At 44.0% G+C, this 21,865-nt stretch overlaps 1 protein-coding gene across 5 annotated transcripts in view; it reads left to right on the forward strand.

Annotated features, from left to right (window-relative positions):
• Positions 1-21,865, forward strand: part of ankrd6b (ankyrin repeat domain 6b) — a 36,619-nt gene that overhangs the window by 8,368 nt on the left and 6,386 nt on the right. For 2 of the 5 annotated variants that reach the window (XM_068342722.1, XM_068342724.1), the window contains exons 2-10: positions 5,973-6,286; positions 16,110-16,208; positions 17,964-18,062; positions 18,765-18,863; positions 19,554-19,652; positions 20,314-20,412; positions 20,507-20,605; positions 21,174-21,251; positions 21,653-21,757. In XM_068342722.1, the coding sequence (XP_068198823.1) occupies positions 6,161-6,286; positions 16,110-16,208; positions 17,964-18,062; positions 18,765-18,863; positions 19,554-19,652; positions 20,314-20,412; positions 20,507-20,605; positions 21,174-21,251; positions 21,653-21,757 (903 nt within the window). In that variant the 5' untranslated portion in view covers positions 5,973-6,160. Of the gene's footprint in view, positions 1-5,969; positions 6,287-16,109; positions 16,209-16,239; positions 16,608-17,963; positions 18,063-18,764; positions 18,864-19,553; positions 19,653-20,313; positions 20,413-20,506; positions 20,606-21,173; positions 21,252-21,652; positions 21,758-21,865 lie in introns of those variants that run through there. The other 3 variants (XM_068342723.1, XM_068342720.1, XM_068342721.1) reach the window with 3 other exon arrangements.

Here is a 21,865-nt window from a genome sequence, read left to right on the forward strand (position 1 = left end):
CATCGTGTTGACTTCTGAGGGCCAGTTCAAATATTTTAATGTGTTGTTTTTGCACTTGACTTATTCCAGTAACTACAAACTACTAATGTAATTGATGATGTTTGAAAGCTGCATACATGAAAGAAGTAATACACATATTTTTCAACTGCTGTTGTGTTTTCCTTTGTATTGGAAGTTGTTTTTTCTTTTTTCTGATACACAGTACATTACTGTGTATCAGAAAAACTGGTTTCCAACTCTCTGTACATGTGTCTTTTTTCCAAACAGGAAACAATGGCTGTTTTGCTGGAATATTTCCCTAGGCTGCCTCCTAGAGCCATGCGAAAGCAAAGGCTTGGTATTCCTGTTTTTGAACGGAGTGTTGGATTCCAAACGTTTGCACAAAAGCCCCGTTGCCTAGCTGCATCTGAAGAGCCTTACAGCGGCTGCCAGGCCTGCTTTGTGTGCACGGGTCTCAGAGTGAACAGGATATTCTAAAGAAGCCGCTGGAATGCAGTGAGGGAGAGGATTCCCCCTTTATGCCATTCACATTTCAGCTGGCAGCAGGGAGTCATTCACATGCTACCATGGTGAATTATCACACTTTTCAGCTCCACTGCATTAACCTTTAAGGGTGAGGGTTTTCATCAGTTCCACACTTTGTGTGATACAATTAATTTTCTGGAAAATTTTAGATATTTGTGGAATTCAAATCCCTGGTCTCTTAAATTATTTCATCTGCAGGATGAAATATTAAGGATATTTTTGGACTATTCATACAAATACAAAATACAAATTGAGTCAAAATTCTGCAAATGCAGGTTCATAAATCCTAATAATTGAATTGGTGTAACTTCATAGGCTGTGGTATTCTCTGTTGTGACATTTTCTAAATTGATTTTAACAGACGTCTGTTGATCATTGCTCATCTACTAGTTGAGTTGAACACCATCACGTCCATGGAGTTTACCTTCTTCCCTGTAGTTGGTTCAGCTTTTTTTTCCCATTTTCTGGGGAGTTGCTGTCGCCCCACTTTGACCATCAACCAATCAGTTAATCAACCTTTATTTGTATAGCGCTTAATCACATCAGCAGACATTTCAAAGCAGTTTAACAGACAGAGAAACCCAACAGGACCCATCATGTCATCCTTGTATTCAGGATGTTCTTTGTTTTAAAAAACCCTGAAAGACCTCATGGTACCATCTTCAGCTAACGCTGGCCTGTCAGCCAGTTAGGTAGGCCAAACACTGCTACCAGTATAGACGCATGAACATTGTGTAGCTGGAGAGTAATTTGTGGTGAAAAGATTCCACAGAGAAACATTTTTGTTGTGTTGCATTGTTGTCCCCTGTGCATCACCGCTCTGATGGCTTCAGTGAAAGTAACACAATGGTGTGAACGGTCACAGAACGGCTCAGAAGCTGTGATGATCGTCCACAAGAAAACACATACGGAGATTTTTGAAAATGTATGGGTATTTGTCCCGGATATCTGTCGTGTGGACAAAAGGAAACCGTAGAAAAAAAGAGCGTTTTCAAACAGACCAAAGGCTAAACCCTAGTGGCATTAATGGTCGTATGATTACTGGATGACATCAGGCCTGAGGTGGTACTAATATAAAGTATGACTACTAGTTCCTTAAGTACTACATGAGTGAAATCAAGCATTTGTTTTACGTTCAAGTATGTGAATCATGTAGCCTTATCTTTACTCAGGGCTTCCTTCTCTGCCACAACAAGAAGTATAATAGCTACTACCTGGAGAACACATCCTGTCTTTGCGATGAAGGTCCTATCTGTACAGCATTGGGCTGATCTCACTGGAGGTCTTTATTTTGGCTTTGGCATTCTGAATTCTGTCAAAGTAGAACATCATATTGTTGTTAAATAGTGATTATTGTAAAAGTATTAATACATTTGACTTTGAGGTGGAACAGAACCTTGGCTGTTGATACCAGTACAATTATACAATTTTAAAGAGTCCATGAAGAGTCTGATAACATGAGGAAACATTTGAGAAGTACCGTTTCAGAGGCGGTCCTTTAGCCACACAGAGGTTTGAGGTAATACTGGGATGCCTCTGGTGACATACAGCAGCATTAACCCAGTTAATTAACAACTCAGTGAAGCCTGGCTGTGAGAGAGAGAAGACCCCCCAGCAGCAACACTGAAAGGTCTCAATACAGCCAGTTCACAACTTCTCCCTTATAAATAAAAGAGAGGAGAACCCAGACTACAACTTTACTATGAATGAAGATGGTGGAAGTTAAAGTCAAAGAAGCTTTAAATGGGAGTCGCTCTGGACAATAAGCTCACTTTGGACCAGCACAGCAAGGATATCCCTGCTCTACCAGAGCATCATACAACCCATCCCCCTGTTACTCTACCAGAGCATCATCTAACCCATCCCCCTGTTACTCTACCAGAGCACCATCCAACCCATCCCCCTGTCACTCTACCAGAGCATCATCCAATCCATCCTCCTGTTACTCTACCAGACAATCATCTGTTATGAGCCATGAGGCAAAAGCAAGGCCAGGACCCTGGATGCAGAGTACAAGAGCAAAATGTTTATTAAGCACAAAGTAACAACAGAAAATCACCTTTGAGGGATAAGCTTGACTAACAAAGAAGCAACAGAAAGTCGCCTTCGAGGGTATAACTTAATAAAGTAACAACAGAGAATCATCTTCGGAGAAATAACTCAAGCTAACAAAGTAACAACAGAAAATCACCTTACTGGGGGAAATACTCGTGAAGACCAAAACACAAAAGAATCACTGGAACGAAAGCTCACAGCTGGAACATGTGGCAGGAGACAAGGCCAGCCAGGTAGCGAGACACAAAGTGCATGACTTGGAAATCTTACGGCGCTGAACAAAAGGGGAAAGGTGGCTAAATAATAAATAAGCCCCAGGTAAGCAGCCTGATGAGACTCATGTGTGAGACCAGGCTCTGCCCACGAGCCCAGGAACACCTGCAGAGAGGGAGAGGGAGAGCAGTGAGCATGCTCACTAAGCCATTTTGGAAAATTAATTTAAAAACCTGTGCGTGTGTGTGTGTGTGTGTGTGTGTGCGCGCGTGTGTGCATGTGTGTAAGTGTCCGGGTGTTATTTCATTAATTTGATTAATAATGTTTTATCACATGGTCCAGTGATGCTGAGGCTAACAGAACCATCAACCAGGCCCATGAAGCTGCTGGGTTTCTGTACTTTTGTAGAAATTCTGCTTCATTCGTTTTGCCTTTGACACCCTTAACTTTAAAAATGGAAGTCAACTCATCCATGGCTTGAGGCCCATTTGTTTTAAAAGGTAATGGTAATCCAATATTAACTCTTTTAAATGTTATGCACAGGTACAAATGTGGATGATAACATAGCTCAACACAGTTTTGTTGGCATAAATGATGGCATATGTGAAATATTCTTCTACTCTTGGTCTACTGTATATTGTTTACTCGATGAAGCACCTGAAGTCTGATCCAAACAGACTGATGGATGCCTCTTGTGTTTTGCATTCAGCTTCTCCAAGAACAAAGACGGTGTGTGAACAATTGATTCTCAGTATTTGATATATCATGTATTTCTTCTGTGTACTCCTGTACTTATCTGTGTTCTGAGCTCAAGAACTATAGAAGTTCATCCGAGTCCAAACGTTCTCTTCTGCTGAAATGCAAAGGTTCTAGAAGGACACCAATCAACTAAATTTGATCTATAAAGCCCTTAATCATGGCGGCAGACATTTCAAAGCACTTTAACAGACAGAAAAATGCAACTGAACCCTCCAGAGCATAAGAGACAGCGGCGGGGAAAAACTCTCTTGTTGAGGAAGAAACTCTGGGCAGGACCCAGACTCTGGAGGGCGGTCATCCGCCTTGACCGCTTGGGTGGAAAAGAAAAAAAAATGAGGATAAGGACAGGGCAACGGTATGAGAGACAAACAGAGGGTCAGATAGGCCAGATAGAGTCAATGTCTTTATGGTTATAGGTAGACCATTTGATGCCGGCGCTGAATTGGGGACGAGAAAGTCAGGCTGTGTTCACCGACTCCTGGGTTGTTGTCTTTATGTTCCCCATCATGTAGTTGGTTGACTCAAAGCACAACTAGAACCAAGGCAGTCAGAGACTACAACATCCTGCGACTTACCCTGACCTACTTTCAGAGTTATGAGTAATGTGCATTTTGTTTCATCTTTCTATCTGCAACGGTTGTGGAGATATTACACCACCGCTGTGAAGTGGGGTGTGAATACAGCTGCATGGATGACTGTATGGTGGCACGGAGGAAGAAAAGGAAGCAGGACCCCAACCTTCACTATGGTAGCTGGTGTCTCTGACTTCACATGCCACAGGAAGCATAGCCATGGTTAGCAGCTAAGCTAGCTCCAAACAATAATTAACAACTTGTAAGAAGTTAGCCAAAATACTAGATAGCTTTGGCTATCAAGTTTAAAATAGAAATAACAACTAGCTTCTTCTACAATTCTAAAATGACATTAGATCAGTGGTTCGTAACCTGGGTTCGATTGAACCCTAGGGGTTCGGTGAGTCAATCTCAGGGGTTCGGTGGAGACGGAGGTCAAGACTCACCGGTGTTTCGGATCACCCATTGATCCGGACAACTAAACTGGTTTTTGCCGAACATACAAAAATCACTGTGTACGTTTGACACATCGCGTCAATTCGTGATGACATGCCCCCCCTTAGCCATCACTGGCTGCACGTGATCACGTGACGCTACATCGATTAGCCTACCTGTGCTACAGTGGTTTTTGCGCACTCAGTAGTCGATTTATGCCTGTCATGTAGAGGTAAAAAAAATCCAGTGCGACCCGACCCGAGCCCACGGGTATTAAAGTCCAACCCGACCCAAACATAATTATTGACATTTTAAGCCCAACCCGGCCCGAATTTTGGGCCAGTTTGGGCTTGGACTCGGGCTTAAGATCTTGCCTCTGCTGTCATGATGGTCTGTCATCTGATTGCTTTCTTAATATTTTAGTTCATAGTAACTATGTTGAGCAAAAAAAGAAAGTGGTCAGACGAATATGTGCAACGTAAATTTGCATGTACTGTATAACGAAACGTGATGGGAGTCAGCGTTCTGCAGGATTTGCAATGTCAAGTTGAGCAACTCTAGTCTCACACTGGCAAAAATAAAAGAACACTTCCTTAAGCTCAATGGAAAACAAAAGAAACAGACTTTGCTGTGAAAATGATATCAGAGTAACACTTGTCAAGGTGAAGCCATGCATATCTAATCTGGTCTCTCAATAACAACAGCAGAAGTCACACTGATTTGCAGGTAGGTCATTTCATGTGAGTTCATGCACTGTCTGGGGTTTTGTTCTTGGAAAAAGGTGACATTAATGCACTTTAATTAAATACACCAGTAAAACATGTACTTATGTCTTAAATTTGAGAAAAAAACATTCTTTTTTTCTAAAGAAGGGTTCGTTGAGTGAGCATATGAAACCAACAGGGTTCGGTACCTTCACCAAGGTTAAGAACCACTGCATTAGATATTTTTACAGTGATTATCCAACAACAGCGAACCAAGACGCCAAACAAACACAACAGGAAATAACAACAACCCTTACCGCAACAGGAACAGCTGGACATCCATCCATCATCCATCCATCCGTCCGTCCGTCCATCCATCCTTCCATCTCCTTGTAGATTCAGCAGCCTATCTGCCTTGTGGGTAAAGAGTCTGCTGGAGCCTATCTCAGTTACCTACGTGCGTCAGGGGGGCTACACCCCAGACGAGACGCCAGCTCTTCATGGGTCCAGTCTATTTCATGACTGGAAAAACATCTTGGTTGTCTGAATACATTTGGTAGTTCAATGTTTCGTCTGTTGTTGTTGTTGTGTGTATTTCTTCACAAGTAAACTCACCAAACACCAGTGTTTCCAGGATGGAGCTGTGATTCCTCTGTTGTGTGACTGTGGTGTGTTTTCATTCATGTGTGTTCTGTTTTCTCTGCAGCAGATGAGAGGATGAAGGGGAAAACTCCTCCTGGTTGCTGCAGGTCTTAGCATCAGAAGAACCAGCAGCTCTGGTACCGGTCCTCCTGTTTGCCACGCCCATCTGCAGCAGAACGCACCATGAGTTAAATGACCCCCCCCCATCTGGAGCCCCGTGTCTGACCGCGTCAGCAGCATCACTCGCCCTGCTTCATGAGCCAGCAGGATGAGGCTGAGGTTCTCGCACTGTCCGAGCGCCTCCTCGTAGCTTCACACAAGGGACAAACTGACAATGTGGTCCAGCTCATCAACAGGGGGGCCAAAGTCGCCGTCACCAAGGTGGGTAGTGGTGATAGTTACAATGTACTGGTGGATAGCTTTTACACATCTGTTTAGAGTTTCACCAGTCCAAGAATGGCAGCTGGACAAAATGTCATCAGGCTCCTTGTTTTGTCTAAAAAGATAATATTATGTTCAATTTAATAAGAATAACTTAATTTATAATGGTATATATTAAATGTATGCTATATACATATGTAAAAACCTCAAAGTCCAATGCAGTGTAGTTTTGTTTGTTGTACCAGTCATGTGACTCTGGGGCTAATAGTGATGATTTGTCAGTTGATGTGTAATTTAATTTTCTTCTCAGTAGTTATTTTCTTCATTCTTTTCCTCCCATATAGTATAGTTTGTGAATACATTAGATTCCAGCAAATAATATTTGTTCTTATCAGCATCTGATCTGTTTGTGTTTGTCTTTAGTTATCAGGCTAATTAAAAACTAGGAGTGTGGTTATTTCTAAGTACATCTTGATTAATGTATTGAGCCCCTCTGGTTTACAAAAGCCTAAGTTGTGCCGGGCTGTTTTGGTGTTATCATCATTTTAATAAATTTGAAAGGATTATGTCACCACTTCTTTCTTCTTGTAATTATCCAGAAGTTTTTCATAAAAATATGAAGGCTCTTGTTCTAATTATAGGTCACTCCTTTTAGTGTTGAACACCCTGCCATTATGGATGTCTATTACCCTACTATTAATGGTATTCATGGATGTATTAATGGATGTCCGATGTCACAGCAGGGGTGCAGATTGTGTTTCAATGCGGATCAACAATAAGCTGGAGGTTTACGTTCTCATTTCTGCCTGTGCTCTTCACAGGTCGTCTACTGGCACTGAACATCTGACCTCCACAGTGTGCTCCCTTCTGTTTGTTAACACAGTCGTAATGAGAGGAAACATAAAGTTGTTCTGCAAAGGCAGGAACTTTTCATAATGTTAGCTTTTTGTCTTCAAAATATGTTTTCAAATGTGACTTCCTGCCCTCTGCTGGCACATTGTTGGTGATCTTTCACCTACTTCATTGGGTTTTGTTTTCCTCTGCCACACTAGAGATGTTTATGGCCTACAGCGGAATCCTACTGGTAGGGCGAATGCTTTGTTGTCCATTATCAACTTACCCAAGAACCCACGTAATGAGAGCGGCGGATGTTTTGTGCTGAAAGTTTCATGGAAATTGGAAATTATTTAAAGGTTTAATGTAAAAGAGTTTCTTCTGCATTGTCAAAAGAATGTAGTGCTCCTTCCAGATATAAAAACAGTCACCATTAAAGTTAAAAGTACCCCATAGATCCAGTGACAAAGCATCGGCAACGTCAGCTCCCTGCAGTCCTGACACCTGTAGTTTACCTGAGCTGTTGTCTTGGCTGGGGGCCCAGTAACTCAATCTGAGGGCCTCATTACAACGGGGCCACTCCCAAACAGCAGGAGCCTTCGCAGACAAGATAACACACGAGGAGGAACGCGGCTCGTGCTGCTGTGTGTGAATACACACTCCATCATGTCTGAGCTGAATGCTTACCAACAGGCTGACATCCCGTTCTGTCAGTCCTGCTCGTGTAATTCATTGGATAGATTGGCTGTCAGGAACTCCTTAGTCATATCACACCCCATCATTAACTATCAAGCAAAAGCATTCCAAATGATGGCTTTTCATCACAAGAAAACATTAATTTACACAATTTAAAGAAATATCAATCATTGCTTGTCCATGCTAACAGATTAGTTTTGTTAGCCCAGTGTAGTAGAGGTCTGGACTGAAAAATGTTCCCTCATTCTAGTTAAACTGATGTGTAGATGGAAAACATCATTCACCTTTTGATACTGGCAGAGGTGTCATGAAACTGTACTTGTGAGGACCTTTGTGCACCTTGTTATCTCGATTATCTGATTATTGGTATCCCTCAACATATGAACATAACTGGTTCTGAGAGGTTGTTCATAAGATCAATTGTTTGGAAGTGATTATTTATTAAATTTTAATTATGACATTTAAATGATGGGAAATTGGCATTTCATTTCATTTAAATGTCCTTACTGCTCTAAACATGAACGTTCTGTTCCCTAAGACTGAGCAGAAACAATTACAGGACAGAAAAACAAAATATAACAACACATCACCGCGTTGAATCGGAATGGAACTAGAACCAACATCCCGTGACTTACCCTGAGCTACTTTCAGGGTAGGTCAGGGTACACTGAAAGTAGTACCTGACTAGTGCATAGCTTTGACCTTTCAGGGTAGGTCAAACCTATGCACTAGCTCTGATGATAGATCAAAACTGGTGTATAGGTAGATCAAAGCACGAGTTTTAATCTATGGTCACACTCACACTGGCCTCCCTCGTCTGTCTATCTTATCCTGAGTGTACAAAAGTTTAAATTTGACCTTAACCTAGTTTTCTCAAGGTCAAGGTCATCATCTCATTTCCATCCCCTCTCCTGCCTGAGTAATGTGCTTTTGGTTTCATCTTTCTATCTGCAACGGTTATGAAGATATTTGGTGGACAAACGAATGAACTGATGAACACTGACAAAAACAACACATCAGCGGGATGTGATGAAATAAAATACAGTTGTAGGTCCTTTTGAGTTAAGTCGTTCTAGAGATGTAATAATCAGGTTTACGTCATTTCACTCGACTTAACGTCTGTCTGCCACAAATTTTGGACTATTAAAATCTATAGAAAACCATTTCTGTTTATGTTTGTGTATTTGACATGGACATAACAATCACATTGCTCATTGCACAGTTGCACAACTCGTACATGCGTCAGTTTACAGTGTGTTAGCATGAGTGCTAATTTTCACCACTTTGTCCATGGGAGACTTTCTAAAAAAGAGAATAGAAAAACAGTATCACTATAGTTAAAAAGAAACACGCAATCAAGTACAAAAGATAAAATACATTCTGTTAATATTTAGAGCAATGTTTCAGTACATTAAATGACCTTCAGTACAAGAGTAAACATAATTTAGTAACCAGTCAGAAGCTATACATGTGAGCACAGTTGATTTGATTTCGGCCATACTTGGGTCCTTTGTAGAACAAATTACCATCTGTCTCTAGTTTTACAACAGTGGGAAAAGAGTTCCAAAGGTTTGCTCCCTTTACTGAGAGGGCAGACTGTCTGAATGAGTTGTTACACCTGGGAACAATACAGTTGCCACTTGCTGGGGCTCGTGTGGTTGCTCACCCAGAGCTCGGGAGTCCATTAATCAGTCCAGAAAACAGGTGAAACATGACCATGCAAACACTTAAAAACCAATTTGATTGTAGAAAAGAATACAAAATTTTCAAACGTAAAAAGGTTAAATGCAGACAATACCCTATCATGTTAATGTAAAGTGAATGGGAATAAAAACACAATATTTTAAAATACATATTTTAATATTTAAATATTTCATATTTTATTTAATTATTCTTCTTTCCTTTCGGCTTTTCCCTTCAGGGGTCGCCACAGCGAATCCGTTGCCTCCATCTAACCCTGTCTTCTGCATCCTCTTCTCTCACACCAACTACCTTCATGTCCTCTTTCACTACATCCATAAACCTCCTCTTTGGTCTTCCTCTAGGCCTCCTGCCTGGCAGTTCAAAACTCAGCATCCTTCTACCAATATATTCACTATCTCTCCTCTGGACATGTCCAAACCATCTCAGTCTGGCCTCTCTGACTTTATCCCCAAAACCTGTAACATGTGCTGTCCCTCTGATGTACTCATTCCTGATCCTATCCTTCCTGGTCACTCCCAGAGAGAACCTCAGCATCTTCATCTCTGCTACCTCCAGCTCTGTCTCCTGTCTTTTCCTCAGTGACACTGTCTCTAGACCAAACAACATCGCTGGTCTCACCACAGTTTTGTACACCTTTCCTTTCATTTTAGCTGAAACTCTTCTATCACACATCACACCTGACACTTTCCTCCACCCGTTCCATCCTGCCTGGACACACTTCTTCACCTCTTTTCCACACTCTCCATTGCTCTGGACTGTTGACCCTAAGTACTTCAAATCCTCCACCTTCTTGATCTCTTCTCCCCGTAACCTCACTCTTTCACTTGGGTCCCTCTCTTTCACACACATGTACTCTGTCTTACTGTGGCTAACCTTCATTCCTCTCCTTTCCAGGACAAACCTCCACCTCTCTAGCTTCTCCTCCACCTGTTCCCTGCTCTCATTGCAGATCACAATGTCATCTGCAAACATCATAGTCCATGGAGATTCCTGTCTAACCTCGTCTGTCAGCCTGTCAATCACCATAGCAACAAGAAGGGGCTCAGAGCTGATCCCTGATGCAGTCCCACCTCCACCTTGAACTCCTCTGTCACACCTACAGCACACCTCACCACTGTCTTACAGTCCTCATACATGTCCTGCACCGCTCTAACATACTTCTCTGCCACTCCAGACTTCCTCATACAATACCACAGTTCCTCTCTGGGCACCCTGTCATCAGCTTTCTCCAGATCTACAAAAACTGCAAAAACTCCTGCTTCTTCTGGAAGAAAGTATTCACTACAGCCATTTCCATCCTTTTTGCAATCATCTGTTCTTCTGTGTTCCTCTCCTGGATACCAAACATGCCCATCACCTCCTCATCACCTCTGTTTCCTGCACCAACATGTCCATTGAAGTCTGCTCCAATGACAACTCTCTCACTTCTAGGCATGCTCTGCATCACTTCATCAAAGTCCAGCCAGAATTTCTCCTTCTCCTCCAGCTCACATCCTACCTGTGGAGAATACCCACTAAGAACACTGAACATCACACCTTCTATTTCTAGCTTCAGACTCAACACTCTATCCAACACTCTTTTTACCTCCAGGACATTCCTAACAAACTCCTCCTTCAAGATAACTCCTACTCCATTTCTCTTCCCATCTATACCATGATAGAACAACTTGAACCCTGCTCCTAAACTTCTAGCCTTACTACCTTTCCACCTGGTCTCCTGGACACACAGTATGTCTACCTTCCTCCTCTGCATCATGTCAACCAACTCTCTACCTTTTCCTGTCATAGTTCCAACATTCAACGTCCCTACTCTCAGTCCTATACTCTTGGTGTTCCTCTTTTCTCTCTTCCTACAAACACACTTCCCTCCTCTCCTTCAACCAACAGTAGTCAAATTTCCACCGGCACCCTGTAGGTTAACAGCACCGATGGCGGTCGTTGTTAACCCGGGCCTTGACCGATCCAGTATGGAAGTCATATGTTTGATTCACATCTTTGATTTGACAAATGTTTTATGCCGGATGCCCTTCCTGACACAACCTTCTGTATTTATCCCGGCTTGGGGCGGGCACAATAAGACGCTGGCTTGTGTCCTTTTGCGGCTACATTTCATATTTTATTTAATATTTTATATATATATATATATATATATATATATATATATATATATATATATATATATATATATATATAATATATATATATAAATGTCCCTCTCACCCTTGTGGGGTGGTATCTGTGTGTCATCCTCAAGCTCGGGTCCTCTACCAGAGGCCTGGGAGTCTGAGGGTTCTGCGCAGTATCTTAGCTGTTCCTAGGACTGCGCTCTTCTGGACTGAGGCTTCAGATGTTGTTCCAGGAATCTGCTGGAGCCACTCTTCCAGTTTGGGGGTCACTGCCCCAAGTGCTCCTACTACCACGGGGACCACATTAACCTTAACCTTCCACATCTGTTCCAGCTGTTCTTTCAACCCTTGATATTTCTCAATCTTTTCGTGTTCCTTCTTCCTGATGTTGGCATCAGCTGGAATCGCCACATCTATCACCACTGCTCTCTTCTGCTCTTTGTCCATCACCACAATGTCCGGTTTGTTAGCCAGTAGCTGTTTGTCGGTCTGGAAGCTGAAGTCCCACAGGATCTTAGCCTTGCCGTTCTCAACCACCTTCGGTGGTATGTCCCATTGGGATTTGGGTACTTCTAGTCCATACCGGGTACAGATGTCCCTGTACACTATCACAGCTACTTGGTTGTGCCTTTCCATGTATGCTGAGCTGACGAGCATCTTACACCCTGCTACCACATGCTGGACTGACTCTGGGGCTTCTTTACATAGCCTGCACCTTGGGTCAGATCTACTGTGGTAGATATTGGCCTCTGTTGCCCTTGTACTTAGGGCCTGTTCTTGTGCTGCCATGGTCAGTGCCTCTGTGCTGTCTGTCAGTCCAGCTTTATTCAGCCATTGGTAGGTCTTCTTGATATCAGCCACTTCCTCTATCTGACGGTGGTACATGCCGTGTAGGGGCTTGTCCCTCCATGTTGTCTCCTCCTCCTCCTCCTCCTCCTCTTCAGGTTTCTGCTGTCTAAGGCATTCACTGAGCAGTTCATCTGTTGGGGCCATCTTCCTGATGTACTCTTGGATTTTTGATGTCTCATCCTGGACAGTGGCCCTGATGCTCACTAGTCCTCGGCCTCCCTCTTTCCGCTTAGTGTACAGCCTCAGGATGCTGGACTTGGGGTGAAACCCTCCATGCATGGTGAGGAGCTTTATAGTCTTGATATCTGTGGCTTCTATCTCCTCCTTTGGCCAGCTTATGATCCCAGCGGGGTATCTGATGACCGGCAGTGCATACATGTTGATGGCTCGGACCTTGTTCTTGCCATTCAGCTGACTTCTCAGGACTTGCCTTACTCTCTGGAGGTATTTGGCTGTGGATGACTTCCTTGCGGCCTCCTCATGGTTGCCATTAGCCTGTGGGATTCCAAGGTATTTGTAGCTGTCCTTGATGTCTTCTATCCTGCCCCCTGGTAGGTTGACCCCTTCAGTTCTGATCATCTTGCCTCTTCTTGATACCATCCGGACACATTTGTCTAATCCGAATGACATCCCTATGTCGTCGCTGTAGATCCTGGTGGTGTGGATCAGTGAGTCAATTTCTCGCTCATTCCCTGGCATACAGCTTGATGTCATCCATGTAGAGGAGATGGCTGATTGTTGTCCCGCTTCAGAATTGGTATCCGTAGCCACTCTTTGTGATGATGTGACTGAGGGGGTTCAGGCCTATGCAGAACAGCAGTGGTGATAGTGCATCCCCTTGGTATATGCCGCACTTGATGTTAACTTGGGCAATTGGCTTGGAGTGAGTCTCCAGGGTTGTCTTCCACTTCCCCATTGAGTTCTTGATGAAGGCTCTTAGTGTCCTGTTGATCTTATACAGTTCCAGGCATTCCAGTATCCACGTGTGTGGCATTGAGTCGTAGGCTTTCTGGTAGTCAATCCAGGCGGTGCACAAGTTGGTCTGCCTATTCTTACAGTCTCTGTGTACTGCTCTGTCCACCAGTAGCTGGTGCTTGGCTCCCCTGGTGTTACTACCAACTCCTTTCTGTGTCCCACTCATGTATTGATCCATGTGCCTACTCATCTTAGCGGCCATGATGCCTGACAGGAGCTTCCATGTTGTACTGAGACAGGTTATTGGCCGGTAGTTGGATGGGGTAGATTCCTTCTGTGGGTCTTTCATGATCAGGACTGTCCTGCCTTCAGTCAACCATTCTGGGTGCGTCCCATCCCTTAGCAGCTGGTTCATCTGTGCTGCTAGACGCTCGTGGAGTGCTGTCAGCTTCTTTAGCCAGTATGTATGGATCATATCGGGGCCCGGTGCTGACCAACTCTTCATCTTTGACACTCTTTCTTGGATGTCTGCCATTGAGATGGTTACTGGTTCTTGTTCTGGGAGGCAGCTGTGGTCAGTCCTTAGGTCCACTAGCCACTGGGCATCGGTGTTATGTGATGCTACTCTTTCCCATATGCCCTTCCAGTATTTCTCCACCTCAGCTCTTGGTGGGTCTGGCCGGATGCTATTTCCCTGCCACTGAGAGTACACCTTTGCTGGTTGAGTGGAGAAGGTCTTGTTTATTCTCCTGGCCTCAATCTCCTTGGTGTATCGCTTCAGTCGGGTAGCCAGAGCTGTTAGTCTCTGTTTGGCAGTTTCGAGTGCTTCAGGTATGGAGAGCTTGCTGTATTTCCTGGGTGCCCCTTTATTCACCATGTTCCCCTTCTGTAGCTCGGCTAGCTGGCTGACTTCTCTCCGTGTCGCCTTTATCTTGGCCTCTAACCATCTCTTCCATGGAGGGTATTGTTTGTTATGCCCTGTGTTGATCTTGTATCCCAGCATCTCGAGGATTACTGTTGCTGTACTGTGGATCAGCTTGTTGGTCTCAGTTATGTTCCCTGTGGGGATGGTTGTTATTGCAGCATTCACATCTTCCAGCAGATCTTCTGAAGGTACTTGACAACTTAGCTTCGGTATTTGTCGGAGGCTCCAGGTTTCCATTTGGGTCACGATCTTCCTTCGCAGGTCAGTAGCTCTTGTATTGAGGCTGTCTATGTCTCTTGGGGCTTGGTACCCAATCTCGGATTGTGGGGGGGGGGAGTGATATCCCCCCGCTGACCTGGCGTCCTGGCTCCCCCTTGCCGTAGCATTGTTGTTGTATTTCATCGATCTCTAGTTGTGACAGCAGTTTTCGGTTACGGATGTTGGAACACTGGGCTAACAGCTGTTTCTTTGTTAGCCTTGATTGTGGGTTTCGAAGCATCCATTGGTCCCACATCCGCCCCATATATCCCCTCTCTCTGGGATTACTTGTGTAGTAGCATTCCAACAACTCCGTATTCTCCGCCCTTGTCCTTGTGTGTCTTGTTCCAGTAGCCCATTTCTCATCAGATTGCCCTGGTTCCCTAGCATCTGACGCGGACCTTGTTAACCCGGGCGACGTCCGAGCCAATATGACTCTGTCATTATTGTGTTCACTCACTGGATAGTGCCCGCCATGTCTTGGGGTTCGAAGCCACGCCCTCCTGCATTCCAGACCACGCCCTCTTGCATTCCAGACCACGCCCCTTTCTGCATTTCACGTTGACTGGATAGTGTTTGTCCCGACCGGGATTCGAACCCACAACCTCCTGCATTCAAGTCAGTTGACTTAACCACTGTACTATATATATATATATATATATATATATATATATATATATATATATATATATATATATATATATATATATATATATATATATATATATATATATATATATATATATATATATATATATAATATATCAATGTGTTCCAGGAACCGCAAGGCATTAATGAATTCCACGTTATAGAACAACAAACTATCTTATTATTTATGGTAATTTAAACGTTTCTGAACCCTCCCCATACTGATATTAAACACCTTCTATCTGTATTACCTTTAAAACACTCTGATAGACTGTTTAAAGCAATTTCTCACAGAAGTCTGAGACTCACGGAACGAGCGCACTTCTGGATGCCGTCAGCCAATAGAATGCACTGCTGCTTTAAATACGATCATAGAGGCCTTGTTTCAGAGATGTCTGAACTTTCTACTTCCAATCAAATGCATTGAAGATGAATGCAATGTTTTTTGTGGTGCTAATGGCATTGAGGTAATCTATTAATACGTTTAAAAGCAACGTGTCATAGGGATTATTCTTGTTTAAAAAGAAATCCATTTGGCTGTTTGCCCAAATTGTAATGATATTTTGAGTTCTTTAAGCCGGTAGAAAGTTAACTAGATCTCATTTTTATAATTCAGGGCCTTTTTACTCTTTGTACTTTATCCTCTCCAAAAATGAACAGCTGTGGAAATTGTCAAGCTTTTTGTCCAATGTTTTTTCTGAGATGGGTCAGACTCCATCAGCAGTGGCTGGTCTGGGGGTAATTCCAGCTCCCTGCTCTGAGGCTGAGTGGGGCAGTGGGGTGGATCTCTGTGTCTGACTCTATCTGCGTCTGTGGGAGGTCCCCTGACTGGTTCTTTGGCTGAGCTGTGTGTGTTTTGTGTCCACAGTATGGCAGAAGCCCCCTGCACTTGGCTGCTTACAAAGGCCACATTGAGGTTGTCCGTATCCTGCTCAAAGCCGGCTGTGATCTGGACATCCAGGACGACGTGAGTAAATTACTTGGCTGGGTTAGTTCCCACTATTTAACCACTCAGATTACACTTGTCATCAGTGGTGACCAGTTCCGTGCCAATCTTTTTATCTTTTTTCTGGAGCCCATTGACCTTTTTGACACAGTTACCTGCAGTCTAATGACCTCCAGTGGACTGGAATGGGACTCTTTGGACTTTCCACTGGTGGGTTTGCCCACAGAACGCCGGTCCGTTTTTCACACATGTCATCGTAGCACAGATCTCCGGCTCTGCCAAATTCATTCCTTGTGGTCAATGAGTTCTGCAACAGGATGCAATACATCCTCCACACCTGAAGAGGTCAGGAGGGGCAATCTGAAGCAGGAGGATGAGGAGGGGAGAAGACGGAGGAGCAGGGCTTGGAAAGAGAAGGAGGTCAGCCAAAACTCCTCCTAGTGAGCCACCAAAGGTCTCCCCATCCTTTCTACCTTCATGCCCCCCCCCCCACCACTGACGATGCTTTCAGTTCACTTCTTACCTATCTTGTCCCTCCTGCTCTTCCTCCTCCTTTAAGGTAACTGTTGTTCTGTTCCCTCTGTTTGTTCAGCTGCCGTTGGACGTGAGCTCCGGCTGTTTCCTGTTTGCTCACTGCTTCATGTGGTTACACCAACGCTGCAGCAAATACAACTCAATTAGATTGTGTGTGGATCTCTTATATTGAGACAAATGTTTCTGCTTAGTTAGTGAGTCGGTAAGAATTCTGCTGAATGTGGAGACACGTTTTTATTTTAAGAAGACTTTACAGAGCTTTCCAGTAGTTTGAGCAACGCTCACATCTGCAGCGGCAGATCTGTCCAGTAGTAGAGAAAGGTTCAGTGGAGGTTCACATAATTATTATCATTATTATTATTAGTAGTAGTAGTAGTGGTAGTTGTAATTTTTATTATTTTATTCATGAATGCCAATGGGTGTAAAATTTTGAATATTTAAATGAGAGATTTTGTTAATGCTTGAGTTTGAATGAAGGAGACCCCGGGACGACCCAGGAGTCGCTGGAGAGACTATGTCTCCCGGCTGGCCTGGGAACGCCTTGGGATTCTCCCGGAGGAGCTGGACGAAGTGGCTAGGGAGAGGGAAGTCTGGGCTACCCTGCTTAAGCTGCTGCCCCCGCGACCCGACCCCGGATAAGCGGAAGAAGATGGATGGATGGATGGATGGATGGACAGTCAACAGCTGAATCTTGCTGCTGTTTGACCGCCAGCAGGAAACGTCCTGCTTAGTCCTGAGTAGTATTTGTTTCACATTTTGGTTTGTGTTGGACCATAGAAGTGAACAAGTTTAGGAACTGCTCCTGCGTTCTTCTACGTTTGTGTGTGTCAGACAAAAATGTGTTGAGGTTCACACCAAATGAAATATCAGTCAAAGCTATCCAGAGTAAAAACAACTTATTTAATAAGGTTAATGTACAACAACAGGTCTCAGAATGGACCATAACATACATGAAGCGTGTGACTTTAACTTTTTATGTCCTCCTCTGCATCAGTTCTTAAAGGTGAGACTAGTTCATAGCAGTGGATGCAAATGCTCATTAATTTGCCTTTTATCGGGCTAATTATCCAGAAAAAATCTGGAAATTTGGAATACAGTTGAACTGAAAATAAACTTCCACTGAGCAAACGAATAATGCTATCTCATAATAGATTGTTACAGGTTTTTTGTAGATCCTGGTTGTCTGATGTGTGTGTTTCTCCTGCCTCTTCAGCTCGGTGTGTTTGGTGTGTGTGTGTGCAGGGCGAGCAGGCAGCGTTACACCGGGCTGCTGTGGCGGGGAACAATGATGTCATCAGTGCGCTCATCCAGGAAGGATGTGCCCTGGACAGACAGGACAAGGTGCGCATTAAACACACACACACAAACACACACACACACACACACACACACACACACACACACACACACACACACAGCCTAATGGCACCTCTCTTCCAGTCAGCCGGAGGACGGGGATTTCAGGTCCATCATAATGACAGTAGAGTATCTGACAATCAGAGGAACCAGGATGTTTATAATCTTCTTAGTGTTTGGAGTCTCTGTCAGAAGAGACGTGACCTCCAGAGATTAGAACCATGGATGCTAAAATGTCACCATTTATTTCTGCACTTAATGGCAAAACTGTCAACATGCTGAAATCTGGTGTCCTCTAGTGAATACTGTCACATCAGTGTGTTTTAGAAGGTGCATTATGCTGGAGCCATGAGTACAAAAATAATACAGTCATACCATGATTGCAAATTAAAAAAATTAGTGAAAAATACATGTGAAAAAGTAATATTTCTAGGGTACAATATAAAATGATAATACAAATGTTGATGATTAGTTTCCCCACACATTATACCTCACAAAATATTGATTTAAATTTAAATGATGCTGAACTCAGGTAGCTGTATGTAGTTTATTTCATTAAGGAACGTGTGATCAGTGTTTAGGGTGGTGGGTTCTGTGTGGTTCAACCTATAGAACTGATTGTACATCTTTGTTTTCAGTCATTGTTCACCTTACTTTTAAATTCGGTGTTATGTTTCGTCCTGACAGGATGGGAACACGGCTCTCCATGAGGTGTCCTGGCATGGCTTCAGTCAGTCTGTCAAACTGCTGGTGAAGGCCGGGGCCAACGTTCACGCTAAGAACAAGGTGCACACATTCAACCGCAGCACCACGCTAACAAACACCTGTTGGCGGTGAACAATCCCGGTCATCATTACATCTCGTGAGGCGGTGATGTGTTGTAATTGTCAGTGTTTGTGTTTGTCTGTCCACCAAATATCTTCACAACCGCTGCAGATAGAAAGATGAAACAAAAAGCACATTACTCAGGCAGCAAAGGGGATGAAAACGAGATGAAGACCTTGACCTTGAGAAAACTAAGTCAAGGTCAAATGTCAACTTTTGTACTCATTGTGGATTTTTGGTCGGCAATCACATGATACCGTACCGTGACGGCATCCTGAAGTGCGTTACGTTCCGTGAGTCTCGGACTTCCGTGAGACACAAAAGTGCTTTAAACGGTCTATCAGAGTGTTTCAAAGGTAATACAGATCGAAGGTGGTTTAATATCAGTATGGGGAGGGTTCAGAAACGTTTAATTTACTGTAAATAATAAAATAAATAGTTTGTCGCTCTATCGTGGAATTCATTAATCGCGTGTGGTTCCTGGAACACATTAACCGTGAGGACCGAGGGATCACTGTAGACCGTTTCAGGTACACGTCAGAGTGCAGCGACAGACTAAACCTTCCTGTCAGCTCAGATGCTTCACGTGTTTCTGGGTCGGTTAGACACAGACTGACCCAATGACTGGGACTCTCCTCCTCTGGTTTCCAGGCTGGGAACACGGCTCTCCACCTCGCATGTCAGAACGGTCACGCTCAAAGCTCCAAGATTCTGCTTCTGGGAGGTTCCAGGCCTGACAGCAAGAACCACGTAGGTCCCCAGCGTAGCTCCTGGGGGGTCCACCTGCAGATGTTTTGTCCTTCAGAGTGAACACTGAATGTGAAGCTACTGGATCTCTGTCTGGGGTTTGAGATGTTTCACCTTCTCCAAGAAGCTTCAGTTCACACTGACTGGTGAGGAGAACACACGCTAGCTGCCTCCTCTCAGGCTGAGAACACACGGACAGTCCTGAAGGTCACATGTTAACAGCCAGAAACACTGGATTGAGTATATTTATGACTCACATGATGTCGTCCATGATGGTCATGACCCATAATAGTCCTCCGATCAGCTGTAAACATGTGATCTGTCGTTGTGTTCCTCGGAAAGGTTTCATCCTCTGTTCTCCTCACCAGTCGAGTAGAACCCAAGAAGGCTGAAGGTGATGCTTCACCAAACCGCTTCAGATGAAGGGTTAGCATGACCTGATGGACACGACTCTACACCAGCATGTTCCTGAACGTGTCCTGCTTCATCCTGTCATACTAGCTGTTTGCTAATGTGTGTAAAGCAGACAGGAAGTATCTGTGTGTCTGGCTCACAATAAGTAGGAGAGGACTGGCATGTGGTTAATCTACAACAACTATCAGCAAGGAATGCTTTTACTTTGAAAGGAGATGTCTTCTAACAGGGTGTATGAATATTTTCCCAGGCAGGAGACACGTGTCTACATGTGGCGGCTCGCTACAACCACGTGACCGTGATCCGCATCCTGCTGGGGGCGTTCTGCTCCGTGTCAGAGAAGAACCTGGTGAGTTACCGACGGGAGTGCCTCCTGAATACCGGAGCTCTGTCCGGAGGTGAGACTCCTCCTCTGATCTCCCCTCTCGCTCTCTGCCTCCCAGGCTGGCGACACCCCCCTCCATGTTTCATCTGCTCTGAATCATAAGAAGACGGTCCGTCTGTTGCTGGAGGCGGGGGCCGACAGCCACGTGTGTAACAGTGTGAGTGGCTGAAGCTTCTGCCCACGGATGTTCCTCAGGAGATGTTTGAGGGTGTTCACTCTGTCTCCATGGTTACGTCTACACTTACTGGAACTGTTTTAGCAATTCTCACTCTTTATTAAACCGGCTGCCTTGTGGTCTCAATTTAACCACATAATACAGTTCACACAAAATGAGAGAAATAGTTCAGTAGAACGTCGAGGTACGAGCTGCTCCACGTACCAGTGATATGAGGTACGAACCGTCGCTCCGTCCGCGTTTTGTTTGACATACAAGCAGAAATCTGAGATACAAACTGTACCTCAGGACATCACAGCTAGAAGATTGTAACTCGTTCTTTACCACGCCTTACAGAACACGTTGCTGTTAATCTGGTTCTCCTGGTTGCTTCTCAGCTAATGATGGTCTCTGTTTGATGATGCGGATCTTTCATTATCGTCTTTCAAAGTAATGTGAGTTTTGTGTGTGTGTGTGTGTGTGTGTGTGTGTGTGTGTGTGTGTGTGTGTGTGTGTGTGTGTGTGTGTGTGTGTGTGTGTGTGTGTGTGTGTGTGTGTGTGTGTTTTGCAGGCAGGTCAGACGGCTCTGGACCAGGCCAGAGAACATGACAACCCAGCTGTGGCTCTTCTGCTGACTAAGGCTCCTCAGGTGGGTCCAGTAGTTCACTCAGGTGATGCCCTGATTGGAGGACGTCTCCATGGCGACCGCTCTCATCCACCCGTAGGACGGCTGTGATGGTTTATGTGGTGGAATCTGTCTCTGGATACCTTTCCTATTTTTATTAACTACAACTTTTTACTGATTCACCATTTGAATATCAATTTTATCAATTTTTTATATCAAGTGATTGGAGTTTCATTCAGGTGAGACTATGATCATGTATGTTTTATTAATACTAATGAAGCTGTTGTTTGCTTCCTTTGTTTGAGACTTCAAAAATCACTCGTATATGTGCACGTGAAAACATGTTTGTTCTAAAAATATCAGATTAGTTTGTTCAGCAGGAACATGATGACCGTTAACAGTTTGCTTCATGTGTGTATGTTCAGGTTCAGAGTTTTGTGCGTGGCAGGAGTGTGAGGAAGAGGAGGGATAAAATGAAGGCCGAGGGCAGGGCTCAGTCAGTGCCCCGAGACGAGATGCTGCCCCGTAAGGTAAAAACATGTCAGATCACCTGGTTTACGTTGCTTATTTAATGAACCTCCACTGAGAACACTTCTCCTGTGGTGTGTTTGGATGTCAGACTGTTAGACCGTATCTTT

The sequence above is a fragment of the Antennarius striatus genome, chromosome 19 (assembly GCF_040054535.1).
Source record: "Antennarius striatus isolate MH-2024 chromosome 19, ASM4005453v1, whole genome shotgun sequence".
Lineage (NCBI taxonomy): Eukaryota > Metazoa > Chordata > Actinopteri > Lophiiformes > Antennariidae > Antennarius > Antennarius striatus.